An 18,814-nucleotide genomic window follows, 5' to 3' on the forward strand; every position below is an offset into this window, starting at 1 on the left:
GAACCCTGGTGGTGATTGTTCCTTCCCCACCCAATTCATCATGTAACCCTTGACAGGTTAGTTACTTTCCCTGTTTCCCCACAGGTCACTGGGATAGCAGTATTAACTTACCTTAGACAGTTAGGAAATCAAACTCTAATTAGAAGCCTCACTTCTCCATATACCCTTAGAGAACAGTTCAGTTCTAAGCCACTTTCTGTTGTGTTTATCAGCCAGAAATAGACTTGGGCCTCTATGAATCAGCCATGGAACTGAGTTTCCACATTTGAGATATTCCAAACTGAAACCACTAGGTGGCATTTTTTGGGAGTTCCGGTCCTTTATGTCTCAGCACAGAAAGAATTCAGCAAGAAGCACCGTGATAGATAGGCAGAGATTTATTAAAATAGGACGCCTGTGAGACGAACAAGTGGATGGGCAAGAGGATGCTACACCTTGAGAACTTAGTGGGCTACAGTTTTATAATCAAAGGAAAAGTTGGGAGAGGGGGAAAAAACCGCCTTCTTCCTCATTCTTGAGCAGATGTCATGCTTCCGTCATCAGTTCTTCCTCCATGCCAGGTGGGGGAGTTTTCTTGTCCTACATGGTCAAACTGGGACTATCATGGCACAATAGAAGTGAACAAAATAGGCAATAACATATGCTAAAAATGATAAATTATCTGAGGTTTCAATATAATGTCACTTTTTCCTCATATTTTTGTTTTTAGTGTGTGCAGAGGAGTGTGACCTAGGAATCATTAATTCATTGAGCTCACTGGGCAGGATGTGTGTCTCATGCACAATTGTTTTATTGTTTGGAGGCACGTCTCATGCTTCTCTTGGGTCATTTTGTGGTTCCCAGGTGGTGCTAGTGGTAAAAAAACCCACCTGCAGATGCAGGAGACATAAGAGACCAGGATTCTATCCCTGGGTCAGGAAGATCCCCTGGAGGAGGACATTGCAACCCATTCCAGTATTCTTGCCTGGAAAATCCCTTGGACAGAGGAGCCTGGCAGGCTACAGTCATGGGGTTGCAAAGAGTTAGACATGACTGAGGTGGCTTAACACACATGTGCTTAAGCAAACCTGCTTTCTTGCTTGGTCATTGATTTACACAGGGGTCTCCCATACTTTTTTCCTTACTGACAATCCCCTACTGGGATTAACTATTGAATTACCTAGTTTGTCTCTTTACTCTCTCCCTATTAAAACCTTGATAAGTTTTCGACTAGACTGTCTTTCTGAGGAAAGGGACAGAGTGGGTAATAAGATTTCTTGGAAAGACTGGGATGAACGGGACCTGGATTCCAATCTGATCTGAGCCGTCTCACTCCTGTGAGTTCACAAACATCTCTCGGCTTCAGTTTACTTAGAAACTTCAGTCTGCTGGTATCTTAAACGGAAGCTTTAGATTGCTTCTCATCTTAGGTCTTAACAATTTTATGTTTACTTCAGTGATGCTTCACCCTAGAGCAATGGTTTGCAAAGTCTGGTCTTGTGGAGGAAAAATGTTACGTGCCATATCAGTGAACAAAGGATGTGTGACCCTCAAGCCATCAACCACTGCAGGCTCAAGCTGTGTACCCTGAGGGGATTCAGAAGGGAGAAAAACTGTATATGTGTTTGTGTGCTCAATCGCTTCGGTTGTGTCGTTTCTGACTCTTTGCAACCCCATGGACTGTAGCCTGCCAGGCTGCTCCGTCTATGGGATTCTCCAGGCAAGGATACTGGAGTGGGTTGCCATGCCCTCCTCCAGGGGATCTTCCCAACCCAGGGATTGAACCTGCATCTCTTATGTCTCCTGCATTGGCAGGTGAGTTCTTTACCACTAGCACCACTTGGGAAGCCTGAAAAACAGTATACTGGCCTTAAATGGTTAAGGTGCGTATCAGAGGAATGATTTCAGTGAGTCCAGACTCATATCTTCCCATACATAGAAAAGCACTAAACTTGAGAAGTCTAGTTTTCTTGAATAGCAGTTATCTTTTGATGTTTGACCACCTGGTTTTGTTTTGTTTTTGGTCTGAACTCCTATATATCCTGGCTCTTCCTGAGGTACTCAGCAAGTCTACAGAATAAAATATAATTCTCAACTTTTAGGTTGTGCATTTTTTTCAGTCGACAGTTTCTAGACCCCAGGAGGTAACACACAATCCTTTCAGAGGATCCACAACATCAAAACTTAAGTTCACACCGTAACACTAAAACATTATCATTTTTTCATTGACATATATCGACATTTGCACTGATGGTCTAAAAATAGTGGCAGCTAAAACTGCTGCCCCTTAAAACAAGTTCATGACAATGTGTCAAAAAAAACTTTGGCACCACACTGACCTAGCAGTTGTATTTTTTTCCCAGTGTATGCTCACAGTGTTTTTTTTCTTTTGCCAGTTTCACCTCTGGTAACTCAGATGGTTAAGAATCCGCCTGCAATGTGGGAGACCTGGGTTTGATCCCTGGGTTGGGAAGATCCCCTGGAGGAGGGCATGGCAACCCACTCCAGTATTCTTGCCTGGAGAATCCCCATGGGCAGAGGAGCCTGGCGGGCTGCAGTCCATGAGGTTGCAAAGAGTCAAACATGACTGAGCAACTAAGCATACATGTTCTTTGTGGGGCAGTAAAAAGTATTAGTTTTCTTATGTCTTGACCGTTGAGAACACCTCTTCAGTAATCTCTGTGTTATAATGGGAAGTACACGTAAAGCACTTCTGCTGTGTGCAAGGTATGCAGCCCAGTGACCATCTCAGGGGAAAGCTCTCATGTGATTGTTGGGAGTAATGAGCTGAGCTGACCATTTATTAATGGAGCATCATTTCTGCTTGAGAGAATGACTAACAGATAGATTGTCATTTTTCAGAGCATTTGGGTGTTTGGTAGATGTTTTCTCAAAAATGAATAGAGTCTCTCACTTCAAAGAAAACAACTGGCAGTAGTGTTACTGCCAGTTAACTGATAAAGTTAGAGCTTTCAAGAGAAAATCAGAATTGTGGAAAAATTGTATCCAACCCCATGAACTTGACAGCTTCTCAGCACTGAAAGCTTTTTCTGATGAGACTGGGGTGATAATGAGCATGATTTTTTTTTTTCTCAATCGTATAACAAAATGTGTCAACATTTGGAAAATCTGCATAACTATATGAACCAATATTTTCTAAACAAAGCATAAATAAAAGAGCCACTCAAAATGTAAGATACACCAATGGACTTTAACAGAAAAGTTCATTAATAGGTTTCAGATTCCAGATTGCAAGAAACTCCCTTTGTCAAGTTTTGGTCTAGCATCAAAGATCCACAATTATCTGAAAAAGCTATTAAAAAGCTATTCCTCCCTTTTTCAACTACATGTCCACATGAGGACAGATGTTTGTCATATACCTCAGCCATACAGTGTATCAAAACAGATTAAATGCAGAAACAAATATGAGAGCCAGCTATCTTCTGTTAGTGAAGTGAAAGTCACTCAGTCATGTCCAACTCTTTGCTATTCCATGGACTATACAGTCCATGGAATTCTTGAGGCCAGAATACTGGAGTGGGTAGCCTTTCCCTTCCCTAGGGGATCTTCCCAACCCAGGGATCGAACCCAGGTCTCCCACATTGCAGGTGGATTCTTTACCAGGTGAGCCACCAAGGAAGCCCAAGAATACTGGAGTGGGTAGCCTATCCCTTCTCCAGTAGATCTTCCCAACCCAGCCATTGAACCGGGGTCTCCTGCCAGACCTTAAAAGAGATTTACAAAAGTGTAAAACAATGCTTTTCTTTTAAATTTGGAGAAAATAGTTATTATTGATAAAAATATTTATGCTAATATGTAATGAGCTTATTACTGTTATAAGTCAGTTAATGCATGTTTTTAAGGGGCGTCCCTCGGTGTTTCAGTGGTAAAGAATCCGCCTGCCAGTGCAGGAGACACAGATTGAATCCCTGATCCGGGAAGATCCCACATGCTGGGGAGCAGCTAAGCCCTTGCAACTATTGAGCCTGTGCTCTAGAGCCTGGAAATCGTGACTACTGAAGCCCACCTACCTAGAGCCCGTACTCAGCAAGAAGAGAAGCCACCACAATGAGAAGCCAGCACACCACAACTAGAGAATTGCCCCTACTCACCACAACTAGGGAAAAACCTGTGCAGCTACAAAGACGCAGGATAGCACCCCTCCCCACCAAAATACACGTTTTTAAAATTTCTCAGTTTTGGTTTCTGATATGGTAAACATTGATAGCTGTAATCCATGTAGAGGTTTGATCCTCAGTAATTTTTAGGATGAATGGGTCCAGAGATCAAAACGTGTGACAATCTCTGTCCTAGATAATTCTGCCTAGAAAGAGAATTGTTAGAGGTAATAATGTCCTTTTCAAATATAGAACTCTTTATCAAGCAATAATGGCTGATATTTTTTTTCCCTTGTGAAATGTAATGACATAATACAGAGTAGGTTTCTGAATCACCCACAACCTCAGGGCCCCATCTTCATCTCCTCTTCTTAGGGACATGTGGTGGAAGTAAGACCAACTTTGGTGACGTGGGCCTTTGTGGCTGCTCGGAGAATCTCCACCGACTTGACTTGCATGGTCAGCAATGTACATAGTCTCTCCTCTAGCTGGGAGGCAGGTGGCAGGGTGCAGGCTTTATCCAGGCTCCATGTAAAGTCAGCCCTGAGTTTGCCTCTGGCCTGTCTGTCCTGGCTGCTCTCTAACTGCTTGACCTGTCAGTTCTCTCAGAGATGAAATTGGAATAATAACCACCCTCCTTCTTGGGGTGGTAGTGAAGTCACAGAGAATACACACAAATTTAAAAATCCAGAGCCTGGCACTTAGTTGTTGCTTAGTTAATCATAACTGCTATTATTGCTGTGATATTTATTCTTTTTGACCCTTTGGTGGTTTTTGATGCTAAATATTTTGGTCACCCGAGCAAGATGGGCTTCAGGTGTTTTTAAGGCCTATAACTTTCTTCCCCCTTTTTTTGCAACAGTGTCAGCAGGTGTAGCATCATCCAAGAGTGGCAGTAAGTGTAGATGCATTAAACTGCTTTAGCTCCGGGGCTGGTGTTTGCTCTGTCCTGTGATGCAGGACATATGGTAGCTGCTGGGAGTTAGTTAGATCTAAGAATGCTTTGGGCTGGGATTCATTGCTTGGGCTCCCATATTTGACTGTTACTTTTTACACTCTTTTGATGAAATACTTTGCCAAGGTACTATTATGTGGGATAAAATCCTCATAAGTACCTTGCAGCTTCAGTAAACTGTGGTGTGGTCCTTTCTACTAATGCCAGGAAGAGGTGCATGAAACCCTTTGTTCCAAAATTGGAGCTGAAAGCAACTTACTATCTTTAGTAAAGACAACTGTCTCTTTTAGATCTCCAACTTCTGTTCTTTCAGGATTTTTTTTTTTTTTTTTTTAATGATTCATGTAGGAGAGCGGTATGGAGCAGCATTTTTTTGTCATGGTTCTTTTTATAGGTATTCCTGTGTTTGGAAATGTGTTTATTTCTTTTCCATAGGTTGCAACAGGTTTGAAGTGACATTAGAGAAATCCAATAAGAACTTCTCCAAAAAGATTCAGCAGGTAAGCCATGAAATTGACGTCTAAGAGACCTGATCAAAGCTAGAACTTTGGTAAAATTATTTACTCGTCTTTGAATCCTCTGCTGTCTGTCCTCCTATTTCTGCAGGGATATCTGTCCGTCCATCACATACCTGAAATCCTCTTTCATGAGCAGAAATTGTGATTGCATTTAAGTCAGATCCTTGCCATTGATGTTGGCTTTTTAGTCCCTTTTTATTTTTAGTTAAAATGAACATTTGCTGAACCTTGTCAGAAATGTTTAACTGAATCTAACAATTTGCTCTTTTCCAGATCCACGTGGTCTCCCAGTTTAAGATTCTGGTCAGCTTGTTAGGTAAGAAAAGGGGTTGCATTTGTATTTCATGTATCAACAGAAACAGAAACTGTGATCTGATTAACCTTTTCATGGTTAATTTGACAGTTGTTATTTAACAGTGAAACTGACACATTCCACACCAGATACAGCAGGGTACACAAGGTAATAAAGGTACATCCCCCATATCTTGAGCTCTGTTCTCCAAGAAGTGTCATTTCATTCATTCAATATATATTGTGCCTTACTCTAGACATTGGAGATACCAAGTTGAATGAGACATGGTTTCCATTTTTAAAACTTAAGTTCTGATTCTGAAGACCAAAATGACAGAAAGTACTCATATTATAGTGGGATAAGTCACAGTGGAGCTTCCCAGGGGCTTAGTGGAAGGAGTCTACCTGTGATGCAGGAGACCCGGGTTTGATCTCTGGGTTGGGAAGATCCCCTGGAGGAGGTGGCAACCCACTCCAGTATTCTTGCCTGGAGAATCCCATGGACAGAGGAGTCTGGCATTCTATAGTCCATAGGGTCACAAAGAGTCAGACACGATTAAGCAACTGAGCATGCAGACACACAAGTTCCAGTGAAAATTTATAAAAAGTGCAGGGTCTTAATAACAGGAGGGACAGTAGTGTCTAGTGGGTGATTAGAATTTCAGCAGGAAGACAAGAGGTCGGCAGAGCATTAAAGGCAGAGGAGACAGCTTCAGCAAAGGCCCTGAGATGTGGCCAAACTTCAGGTATATGGTGGAGAGTGGCTATAAACAGGTGAGAGATCAGGGCCAGACTATTCAAGGCCTTGTTTGAAAAGCCACAGTTTCATGGGAGGTGGCCAGTAAGGCCTTTTCTTGACAAGCAGAAGAAACTTGCATCATGCTCTGTATGTTCAGCCCAGGGCCCGAATAGTAGAATCCTTTTAAACTTAAGTTTCTAGTTAAGAGAGAAACATTTAAAGTACCTAAAACAAGCTAGAGGGTCCAGGTGAAATTGTTGTGCTTGCTTTGCTAGGAAGAAAAATTCTCGCCATGTGTTTTTACAGAATCCATAGGGTGTTTCCTTTCTCTTATTGGAGCCTCCTAACATGAGTAGTTTTACAAGGAATTTCTTGTACAAGTATTACATCAGGAGTTTCCAGATTTGAGAAAGACCAAGTTTAAGAGTGCTGTTTGGAAGTGAAAGAGCTCTTTTACTCAAGCTAGCCCAGATTGAAAGAAACAAAATATCCAAGTTTAGAAGATTAAGTGACCTCTTACTTATTTTTTTTTTACTGGTTCATGGACCAGTATAAGTCATTGCTAGTGAAACTGAAGATAATGTCTTGAACCAGCATTTGCCATTTTTTTTTTTTTTTTTTTGTCTTGAAGTTGGCTATCCTAGAGAATTGTGATAATTTATAGTGGTGTTTTTATCTCCTACCAAACAGAAAATAATATTTACGTCCATGACCTGTTGACATTTCAACAAATCACTACGGTTTCCAAGGCAAAGGGAGCATCGTTGTTCACATGTGACCTCCAGGTAAGTCCAAGGAAGATAAAATTTGACTTTGTGCTTTGATCAGTACAGCCTTTCCTCACCATCCCTCCCAGTAGATTGGAAGAATGTAATATTGATATCCAAACTCAGCAGAGGCTCCAAAGAGACTATTTGATTTTGGATCATATTAGAGAAACCTCCCCCTTAGTACGTGACCCGAAGCTAGAATATTTGCATTCCCTGGTTGTGTGCTAATTAGAGCACCGGACCACTGTATTTCAGGAGGCAGCTAGCTAAAAATGAAAACGCTTGCCATGGACAAACTGTTAGTGAGGAATCAGGACTGTGATAGTAAATGAACATAGCTCTGTGGCATTAATTGACTCATGTTTTAAACGTATCATTGTGGTCTTCGTCATTAGGGAGTTTTCGTAGTTTAGAAAAGACACTTCTCCTGATTTTTGCCAGCTCATCATCCTTAGCTTCTTCACAATCTGCCTCACCCCTCTAACTCAGCTTTGATCACTTATTAGCACTTAGGGTTTACATTGACACTGCACTGTTTGTTTTATGCTTAGACATTTTCTATCCCCCCCACTCCTTTAAAGGATTGAAAGTGGGCCTACTGTCACTGACACAGGCTGATCCCTGCCCCTGCAGGTATTGACAGCCATGAGCAAGAAACATTTAAGGAAAAAAGGAGGAAGCAGTTGTCTAGATTTTCCTCTCTAAACTACTTCCGTCTGTGAGGTTTGCTGGGGCCAGTGTCTCTGACTAGCAGCCCATGGGGAGGACACGCTCCTCAGCACGTTGGGTGTGAGTCCATCTTGAGAGAATGGTGTGTGTTGTGCTCAGCTTCTCTGGTAGCATGTCTTTATATGACAGGAATGTTCAGATGAGTAGCCATTTCAGGTAGAAAATCTCTGAATTAGCTGTCACCCACTTCTGGAGTCATCAGTATACACATCCTCATTTGCTCTGCGTGTCTCTTCCCAGCACACAGAGACTGGGGAGGAGGTGTTGCGGATGTGTGTGGCTGTGAAAAAGAAGCTGCAGCTCTATTTCTGGAAAGACAGGGAATTTCACGAATTGCAGGTAAAGTCCACGGTTACCTAATCCGTGGGTTGGGTGGGAGCTGCTGCTAAGTTGACCCACAGCTTGAAAGATTGGCTGTTCAATTCCTTTGAAGCCCAGGACCCCAGTGTTTTCCCCAGATGAGTGTTCCGCTCTGAATACCTAAGAGTTACTCATGCACATTTGTCAGAGTCTCCTGGTCTTCAGAGGCAAGGGAAGCACAGCCCTACATCTCCACAGATTGATTTATATCAAAATGGGTTTTCACCTTTTTTAAATGCACCTTGTCCATTTCATGGGTTTCATATTTTATTATGGGTGCTTTCGTGGTCTTGTGCTAATAGAATTGTATTTACAGGAGGGTGAGGGTGATTTTGCCGGATGGGAGTAGAATAACAGGAAGGTCACTTATTTTTTTTTCCCCCTTTAACATCTTTCCAGTTAAACACTTGCTCTTTTTCTCCAGGGGGACTTTAGTGTACCAGATGTGCCCAAGTCCATGGCATGGTGTGAAAATTCTATCTGTGTGGGCTTCAAGAGAGACTACTACCTAATAAGGGTAAGGTTTACCTTTTTTGCAAATATCATCAGTTTACCTTGGGGAAGTTGACTGTGAGTTTACCTGGGAGAGATGATTATATGCTTCTGAACTGCAGGTCAAGAGACTGCATTAGGTAGAGTTTTGGCATAACAGAGTTTGTGTTTGTATGTTGGGTTCTTTTTCATGCTCTAAACATCTTTTGCAAATAAGATGTCTCTGTATCTTAAGCCAGACAGCGTCATCTCTCAGTTCTCTACATAATGAATTATCCACATGCTGTATCTAGATAATTAGGACTGCTTGGCTCTGTCCAGTAGCATTATCATGGGCTGCTATCTTGAGGCTTCGGTGTTCAGGAATTATATACTAATTTTAGTATTTTTTTTTTAAACTTCGGCTGCGCTGCCTGGTTTGCAGGATCTCAGTTCCCCAACCAGTGATTGAACCCCAGCCAGGCAGTGAAAGCACTGAATCCTAACGACCAGACCACCAGGAAACACCCTGATTTTAGTAGTAACTTAAGTATTTTTGAGACTTTGAGTTTCTTGCCTCCCTGAACCTTATAGTATATTTGTTGTAAAAATTGTTTTCATTTTTTTTAAATTTTGAAAGCCTTTTGTTTTTATTATAGAAAATAAGAAAATATAGATAAGGAGAGTAAAGGAAGTGCAAGTCATCTATAATTTTTCCACTCACTGTTAACCTTTTAGTAATGTGCATCTGCCCTATTTACGAAAAATATAATGTTATACACATTGTTTTGTAACCTGCTTTTTCTCTTAACCTAAGTGGTAAATATCCAATATCCACAGCATTGGTTTTTTTCCTCCAGTGTGCATATGTATGTAGACAAGGTTGGTATACCATTCATTTTATAGGATAATATAAATTCCTTATCTTCATACCCCTCTCGTAATCTAGACTTGGCAATCAGTCCTAGAAGTCTTTCTCCCCACCTCCTACTTCCCTCCTTCCTGCTCTGTTTGCTCTTCATTGTTTTTCTAGTGAATATATTCATTCCATATTTATGTTCTTGGGCTGGCCTCGTTTTATCAGCATCAGAACTGCAAGCTCCTAGGTAGTTACTGGGCTTCTCTGGTGGCTCAGATGGGAAAGAATCTGCCTGCAACACAGGAGATGTGGGTTCTACCCCTGGGTTGGGAAGAGGCCCTGGAGAAGGGAATGAGCACCTACTCCAGTATTCTTGCCTGGGAAGTCCCATGGACAGAGAAGCCTGTCAGGCTACAGTCCACGGGCTTGCAAGAGTCAGACGTGACTTAGTGACTACACCACCACCGCCAGCTGAGTTACTGCTTTGTAACTCACTATATAGCAGCTCGGCAGACAGGTACCTGAGAGGAGTCTGTGAGCGCTGGGGGGACAGCGCCAAGCTTGGAGGAGGGCTCTCATTGCCCTGCCTGCCTTAGGTGTGCTGTCACCTTCTTGAGAGTGGAGTGTTTTGAGGGTGAGGAATCTTGCTTTAGGACTAGTTTATTCAAAACTACTTCCTTTATTTATGTACAGCAACATTCTTTTGGACATGTGGTTCAGAGTTTTGGCAGATGCCTAGAGTTGTATAACTACCAGCACAATCAAGGTTCAGAACTGGGGACTTCCCTGGTGGCCCAGTGGTTAGGGCGTCACGCTTCCACTGCAGGGGGTTCAGGTTCAGTCCCTGATCGAGGGAGTGACTAAGATCCTGCATACCTTGAGGCCAGAAAAATAAAGATTCAGAACAGTTCCATCACCCCAAGAAATTCCCTCATGCTCTCCCTCTGACGTCAGCCTTCCTCCCACAGCCCCACCTCTAGTCACCACTGATCTGTTCTTCTTCTCTTATAGTTTGCCTTTTCCAGATGTCTATAAATAGTATCATACAGTATATAGCCTTTTGAGCCTGACTTCTTTCACTTAGCATAATGCAGTTGACATCCATCTATGTTGTGTGTGGGTCAGTATATTCTTATGACTTCCATTATATGGAAGGACAAAGTTGTTTACAATTTTTAGCCACTATAAACATTTGCACACAGATTTTTATGTAAACACAGATTTTTCATTTCTCCTGGGCAAATGCCTAGGAATGGGATTGTCGGGTCCCGTGGTAAGTGTATATTTAATTTTATAAGAAGCCAATAGCCAAAGCTACTATACCATTTTGTGTTCTCACCAGCATTGTATGAGAATTCCAATTACTTTAGCACTTGACTGTTAGCTGCCAAGCTAGATGCCTGTCTCCATGTTAGAGAAAATAAGAACTGGTTCAAAAATTGTCATAACAGACTATTAATATTTCTTTATGCCAGATAAGGAATATTATTGGCCTCTGTAGGCTTGGGGTTTTAACTTGATTTTTCTAGGCCATCCCTCAGTTCATGCCATTGGCTGGAGAAAGCTAGGTGACTCACTTTGTGTCTTCCTGTAGGTGGATGGAAAGGGGGCCAACAAAGAGCTCTTCCCAACAGGAAAACAGCTGGAGCCCTTAGTTGCACCTCTGGCGGATGGAAAAGTAGCCGTGGGTCAGGATGATCTCACCGTGGTGCTCAATGAGGAGGGGATCTGCACACAGAAGTGTGCCCTGAACTGGACAGACATCCCAGTGGCCATGGGTAAGACCTGCAAAGCTGCTCTTTCCCACTTTGGGCTGGGGCCATGCCACTCTCATAGAATGGGGCTCCACTCAGAGCTTTAGCAGACTGGTTTCCAGCATCACTTACTCTCAGTTCCCCTTCTTGTAAGTAGAAAAGTGTTTCTGGGTTATAAAAGATGGGATATTCTGGGGACTTCCATGCTTCTGCTGCAGGGGACACAGGTTTGATCTCCGGTCGGAGAGCTTAGATCCCACATGCTACACAGTGCGGCCCACCCACAAAAAAAGGAGAATATTTTGACTTTTGTAGGAAGTTAGGTTTTGCCAGCTTCCGACTAAACGGGGGAAAATGTAAACAGAGTCTCATGTTTTAGGAAGTGATTGTCTGCTGCTATTTTTATCTTTTACTTCCTTTTCTTTTACATTTGTTTAAAAATTTTTTTAATATATTTTTTATTTTTGGTCATGCTGGGGCTTCTCTGCTATGCAGGCTTTTTTTTCTCTAATTGCAGCGAGCGGGAGCTATCCTCTAGTTGTGCGTGGGCTTCTCATTGCCATGGCTTCTCTCATTGCAGAGCAGGGTCTCTAAGTACAAAGGCTTCAGTAGTTGTGGTTCCCAGGCTCTACAGCACAGGGTCAATAGTTGTGACACATGGGTGTATTTGCTTCACAACATGTCGGATCTTCCTGGACCAGGGATTGAACCCATGTCTCCTGCATTGGCAAACAGGGAAGACCCCAGGGAAGCCCTGCCTTCTTTTTTAATGGTTTTATTTTATCCTCTGCCAAATAGACTAAGCTTGGAAATTATTTAGTCCTATGGTATGTGTAACAGCGTTAAAAGGTTTTTGATGTGGTGGTTATTGCTGCTTTTGTTTTTGTAGCTTAGAGGTTGCAGATTGTATTCAAAGTATGTCTGCCCCACACATCAGGTGTTTCTGCTCCTACGCCTGCCTCAGGCTCCCAGCACTTTGCAGTGATGTTACCTGGAAGCCCATGACCACGCTCGCAGCAATTCATTTTTAGTTGGGAGAGTGAATATTAAATATTTTAGTTACTTCTGTGGAGGGGCATAGCAGCCTGCTGTCTTTAAGGGCCCTAGCTTGGGAGTCAAGGATTACATCTTGGGTAAAGAGACGAAATGAGACCCTGCTTCAGGTATTAAATCTGATGAGTTGAGATTCGGTAGTTGAGAAAGGGGAAGTTCACTGTTCAATTAGTCAGTAAGAAGTTTTGTTAAAATTGGACTAGACCAGGCAGGGAGTTTAAGGTCTAGTTTAAGGTCTGAAGAAAAATTTCTTTCATTTTAAGCAGAAAAAAATGAGCAGCAGTGCAGAAGACATGCTAGTTTGTGAGCAGGCATCCAGAGACTGACCTGATTGAAGAGGTGGTATGGATTATGAAGGGATGGGGAGGGGGCCACTTGTTAGGGGTCCACATGCAGGTCCAGGAGGCCAGTAGATTTCTAAATGGTAGAATTCATAAAAGTGTTAGCGGTTATTCTGGTGGTGACTAGAGATGAACAGACCAGAAGGAAGATAAAGCAAAAGGTCAGTATTTTATGGGGCTCACTGAAAGGACTGATGCTGAAGCTTCAACACATTGGCCACCTGATGCAAAGAGCCAACTCGTTTGAAAAGACCCTGATGCTGGTAAAGATCAAGGGCAAAGAAGAGAAGGGGAAAACAGAGGATGAGATGGTTGGTAGCATCACTGACTCAATGGACATGAGTTAGAGTAACTCTGGGAGATGGTGACGGACAGGGAAGCCTGGCATGCTGCAGTTCATGAGGTCCCAAAGAGTCAGACACGACTTAGTGACCAAACAACAGAAAGGTTATGTATATTCACAAGTTTAGGGGCTTAACGTGGTAAGGGAGGGGGCATTCTTCCTAGGTAGGGTGAGAGAATACCCTTCAACAGGAAGAAGACTTAGCTTCCTGAATAGAGTACATGTTTTTTTGTTTCTTTTTAATTTTTGTATTGATTTCTGCCATACACAAGGCAAATCAGCCATAATTATACATATATTCCCTCCCTCCCTTCCCCCCATCCCTTCCTCCAGGTCATCACAGAGTGCCAGACTGGCTTCCCTGTGCTACGCAGCAACTTCTCACCAGCTATCATCCATCTTACACCTGATAGTGTATATATGTTGATGTATATATTTCTCTGTTCATCCTGAATGGAGTCCATTTTAAACTTGGATTATATTTCAGCTTTCCTCTTCACTACTGTACCCAGGCTCCAGTCATTCTTTTTTATCGTACTATCTTATTAATTAATTTTAATTTTTATTGGCATTTAGCTGCTGTTCAGTGTTGTGTTAGTTTCTGCTGTACAGTGAGTGAATCAGCAGTGGTGGTGGTTTAGTCGCTAAGTCGTGTCCGGCTCTTGTAACCCATGGACTGTAGCCTGCCAGGCTCCTTTGTTTATGAGGTTCTCCAGGCAAGAAGCAAGAGTACTGGAGTGGGTTGCCATTTCCTTCTCCAGGGGATCTTCCCAACCCTGTAATTGAACCCAGGTCTCCTGCATTGCAGGCAGATTCTTTCCCAACTCGAATCACATATATATACATATATCCCCTGCTTTTTGGATTTCCTTCCTAATTGCTCCAGTCATTTGGAAAAGACTCCCCATTCCTGTGCTTTCGTACGGCTGTTGCCTTTTCCTTTCTTTCCCCAGCAGCATCCTGCTCATATGCCAAGTCCCCTGTTCAGTGGCACTTCCTCTCAGAGGTCTTCTCTGACCCACAGGCAGAATTAGTCACTTCCCCCTGGGTGCTCCCACCATCCCTTGGAGTTTCTCTGTCATGCGAGCTGCATGTCCCAATGAGTTGTCTGTCTCCTCTGTTCATGTGGGAGCTCTGTGAGCTCTGCGCTCATGTCTTAGTTCCCTTTGAGCAGTGCCTGAAACATCCTAGCCTCTTAGTAAATGCTTGCTGTTAGAAGAATCACTGTTGTTGTCCGCCCTTCATTACGTGCCTTCTGGATGCCAACCAGTCTGCCATGTTTGACGACTCAGAGAGATCCAGACCATCTCTGAATGAATCATAAAATGTGACAACCGAAAGAGTTTCTATGATAGATTTCTTCTTTTGTTAAATTAGACCCTATTAAAGTAGGCCAGATTTTAAAAGGACAGAAGTTTTACATAGTTACATAAATTAACATGAAAGAAAATTATAATAGCTTTTTAAAAATTTTTATTTATTTTTTATTTGAAGGATAATTGCTGAAAATTGTAAGAGCTTTTTAAAATGAGGCCGGTGTTAAAAAAGGAAAATATGTTATTTAATTCTGTTTTTTGGTAAGATGAAAGATATCAACATAATAACAACAGTAGCATTTCAACTGATGAAGGAATTACTAAGGCCTCAGTTCCCTCATTTCTGTGTTCCTTTCTGGTTTTGAACTTTTATTGTACAATTCATTTAGAGTATAAATAGCATGTATAATATGAAAAGCCTTTTAGCTGAAAGTAAATGACAAGAAAATAAATTTATAGCAAGTTAATCACACCAAGAAACTATTCTTATAGATATATCCTTTGAAGTTAAATTTTTATATAATAATTATGCCATCTAGTGGTTCATTTTTTTTTTTACTAATTTAAAATTATTTTTAATTGTGGCTAAAAAAAGCATATGGCATAAAATCTATCACCTTAACCATTTTTAAGTGCACAGTTCAGTAGTATTACGTGTATTTACATTGTTATGCAGATTTCAAAACCTTTTCCTCTCGTGAAAGGAAAACTCTATACCTATTAAACAACAACCCATGTCCCCTCCCCCTGCCCCAGCACTTTCTGTTCCTATGAATTTGACACCATTACCTCCTGTAAGAAAATGGTTACGCTGAGAATGCCATCCATCTGCCTTCTCTGTGAACCATTGAGCATCACGTGGAGTTTTGCATCTTTTCAATGTGATGATCTCAAGCAGAGATAGCATAGACCAGAAATGTGGATTTCTCTCTTCAGAATAATTTTCAGGAAAAAATAAAAAGAAGTTGCCCTCCTCTTGCCTTTCCTAAGAGGATGAAAGAAATTATGTCACCTTGTTCTCTGACTGACTCGTTAGGGGAGCTGCCACTGGCCTTGGTTTGGCCTGGCTTTGTGACTGATGAGAAAGGAGCTGCTGACTCTTTCACCCAGTCCTCTCAGCAAAACAGTAGGAATGGAGTCCGGTCACTCTGAGCAAAGCTAAGATGCATCCTTAAGATTTCTCTTAGCATCACTGAGACAGGCAATTTTTTTTTTTTTTTGTATATCACAGTATAGGATCCTGGCTTGGTATTTGACTAGTGGACCATTTGGAGATCCAAGTGCAGCTTAGAAATGAGAAGCTGAAACGTCTGTAAACCTAAAGCCTTAGAGAGAACCTCAACTCAACATGTTCTCTCTCGCACAGAGCACCAGCCTCCCTACATCATTGCAGTGTTGCCTCGATATGTGGAAATCCGAACATTTGAGCCGAGGCTTCTGGTCCAGAGCATTGAACTGCAAAGACCCCGTTTCATTACCTCGGGCGGGTAAGGAATTTCTTTCTTTACTGTAGCTGCCATCTTATTCCAAAACTTTAAAGTCATCTGGGTCATCATAAAGCTGGCCCTCTCTTGCTAATTCTCTTACCCCTGTCTCCAGATCAAACATTATCTATGTGGCCAGCAATCACTTTGTCTGGAGACTCATTCCAGTCCCCATGGCAACACAAATCCAGCAGCTTCTCCAGGACAAGCAGTTTGAATTGGCTTTGCAGCTCGCAGTAAGTCTTTGTTTCTGATATGTGGGTGTGAGTTTGCCTTCCTCGTTCTTCTTCAAGGCAGGTGATTTTGGTTTAGCTGTTCATGTTTTGCTTGGACTGGAGGACTAAGCACAGAACTGAAAGTCGAAGGGCTTGGATTCAGGATCAGACCCTGCCATAAAAGTATCTGTGTTACTCTTAAGTAATCTCACTGTCTCTGTCAAATGTAGAAGGAATGCCAGTTATACTAATAGTATTTCATTGAATTAATAGGACAGTAAAATAATTGAATAGATATGATATGGCCTTGAAAAATTAAAGACAATGCAAATAGCAAAATAACAAGCGTCATTGTCAAGGTTATAGTTTGGTTGAATGCAACAGCTCCAAAGCCTCTCAGAGTCCCTTTCACAAGTAGGCTCCTGGGCTTGGATAAGCAGGCCTTCTTTAGGTACTTTGAACACACCTCAGGTTGCTGCCTTCAGCAGGGCCCCAGTCTTCAGACTGTCACTCTCCTTGAATGTTTGCATGGGACGTTACTCACACTCTTGGCTGAGTAGTGACCATGCTCTTGTTGCAGTGATGCTCTTATTGCCAACATGCTTCTGGAAGATTGACTTTCAAGTCTTGCCTTATTCTTTTAAACATCCCTAGTGGTGACTATTGTCATCTTGAAAGAGTGGATTTGAATTTATGAAACAACTGAAAGTCATCCCGAGCCTCACTTACTCATTAAAACCAGACAGTGCTAATTTAGTAAGAGAAGCGATTGTTATGTAGGTAATAGTAGGAAAATTTGGTTTTTAGAGTATCTTATAAATTATTTCTGAAAGGGAAACAGTGATCATAAATTTTGGAGTACAAATGATTATAATCAAATGTGGTGGATACTTTTGAAGAAGAACTTTTATTTTGGGTGTATAAGTTCTAGACTGAAAACAAAAATCCAGTCTTAATTAGTTAGACACATTTACTATCCCATAGATTGTTTCTTTCTTGGGCCATTTAATTTTAGCATCTTACTGTTTTTTTCCCCACTCGTGTATTGCCCTAAATTATTTTCTTTTCTTTTTTTTTTTTTTTCCGTTTCTCTTTATTTTTATTTTTTTTTTCAATTTCTCCTTTATTTATCTTTTTTTTCCCAGTGGGTTTTGTCATACATTGATATGAATCAGCCATGGATTTACATGTATTCCCCATCCCGATCCCCCCTCCCACCTCCCTCTCCACCCGATTCCTCTGGGTCTTCCCAGTGCACCAGGCCCGAGCACTTGTCTCATGCATCCCACCTGGGCTGGTGATCTGTTTCACCATAGATAGTATACATGCTGTTCTTTTGAAACATCCCACCCTCACCTTCTCCCACAGAGTTCAAAAGTCTGTTCTGTACTTCTGTGTCTCTTTTTCTGTTTTGCATATAGGGTTATCGTTACCATCTTTCTAAATCCCATATATATGTGGTAGTATGCTGTAATGTTCTTTATCTTTCTGGCTTACTTCACTCTGTATAATGGGCTCCAGTTTCATCCATCTCATTAGAACTGATTCAAATGAATTCTTTTTAACGGCTGAGTAATATTCCATGGTGTATATGTACCACAGCTTCCTTATCCATTCATCTGCTGATGGGCATCTAGGTTGCTTCCATGTCCTGGCTATTATTATTTTCATTTTTAAAATAATGAGTACCCATAAACCCACCACCTAACCCCCCCAAAAATAACTTCTGTAACCGGTACATCCCTCCCCATCCCATCCCTCTGCCTATGCTCCAGACACAGCCATTATCCTAACTTTGTGTTTTGTTGTTGTTCTATTGCTAAGTCGTGTCAGACTCTTTGAGACCCCATGAACTGCAGCATGCCAGGCTTCCCTGTCCTTCACCATCTCCCTGAGTTGGCTCAAATTCATGTCCATTGAGTCAGTGATGCCATCCAACCACCTCATCCTGTCATCCCCTGTTCTCTTGCCCTCAGTCTTTCCAAGCATCAGGGTCTTTTCCAATGAGTTGGCTCTTCATATCAGGTGACCAAAGTATTGGAGCTTTAGTTTTAGTACCAGTGCTTCCAGTGAATATTCAGGGTTGATTTCCTTTAGGATTGATTGATTTCCTTGCTGTCCAAGGAATTCTCAAGAGTCTTCTACAGCACCACAGTTCGAAAGCATCAATTCTTGGGTGCTCAACCTTCTTTATGGTCCAACTCTCACTTCCATACATGACTAATGGAGAAGGGAATGGCAAACCACTTCAGTATTCTTGCCTTGAAAACCCCATGAACAGTATGAAAAGGCAAAAAGATATGACACTGAAAGATGAATCCCCCAAGTCAGTAGATGTCCAATATACTACTGAGGAAGAGTGGAGAAATTGCTCCAGAAAGAATGAAGAGGCTGAGCCAAAGTGGAAATGATGCCCAGTTGTGGTTATATCTCTTGTTGAAAGTAAAGTCCAATCCTGTAAAGAGCAGTATTACATAGGAACCTGGAATGTTATGTCCATATATCAAAGTAAATTGGAT

The 18,814-nt window shown here is 41.8% G+C and overlaps 1 protein-coding gene across 1 annotated transcript in view; it reads left to right on the forward strand.

Moving 5' to 3' along the window:
• VPS39 (VPS39 subunit of HOPS complex) overlaps window positions 1–18,814 on the forward strand; it is a 47,078-nt gene that overhangs the window by 11,918 nt on the left and 16,346 nt on the right. The window contains exons 3-10 of the mRNA XM_061157484.1: window positions 5,488–5,552; window positions 5,844–5,886; window positions 7,291–7,385; window positions 8,340–8,438; window positions 8,884–8,976; window positions 11,384–11,567; window positions 15,963–16,083; window positions 16,196–16,316. Coding sequence (XP_061013467.1) covers window positions 5,488–5,552; window positions 5,844–5,886; window positions 7,291–7,385; window positions 8,340–8,438; window positions 8,884–8,976; window positions 11,384–11,567; window positions 15,963–16,083; window positions 16,196–16,316 — 821 coding nt within the window. The remainder of the gene's footprint in view (window positions 1–5,487; window positions 5,553–5,843; window positions 5,887–7,290; window positions 7,386–8,339; window positions 8,439–8,883; window positions 8,977–11,383; window positions 11,568–15,962; window positions 16,084–16,195; window positions 16,317–18,814) is intronic.

The sequence above is a fragment of the Dama dama genome, chromosome 12 (genome assembly GCF_033118175.1).
Source record: "Dama dama isolate Ldn47 chromosome 12, ASM3311817v1, whole genome shotgun sequence".
NCBI classification, from domain to species: Eukaryota; Metazoa; Chordata; class Mammalia; order Artiodactyla; family Cervidae; genus Dama; species Dama dama.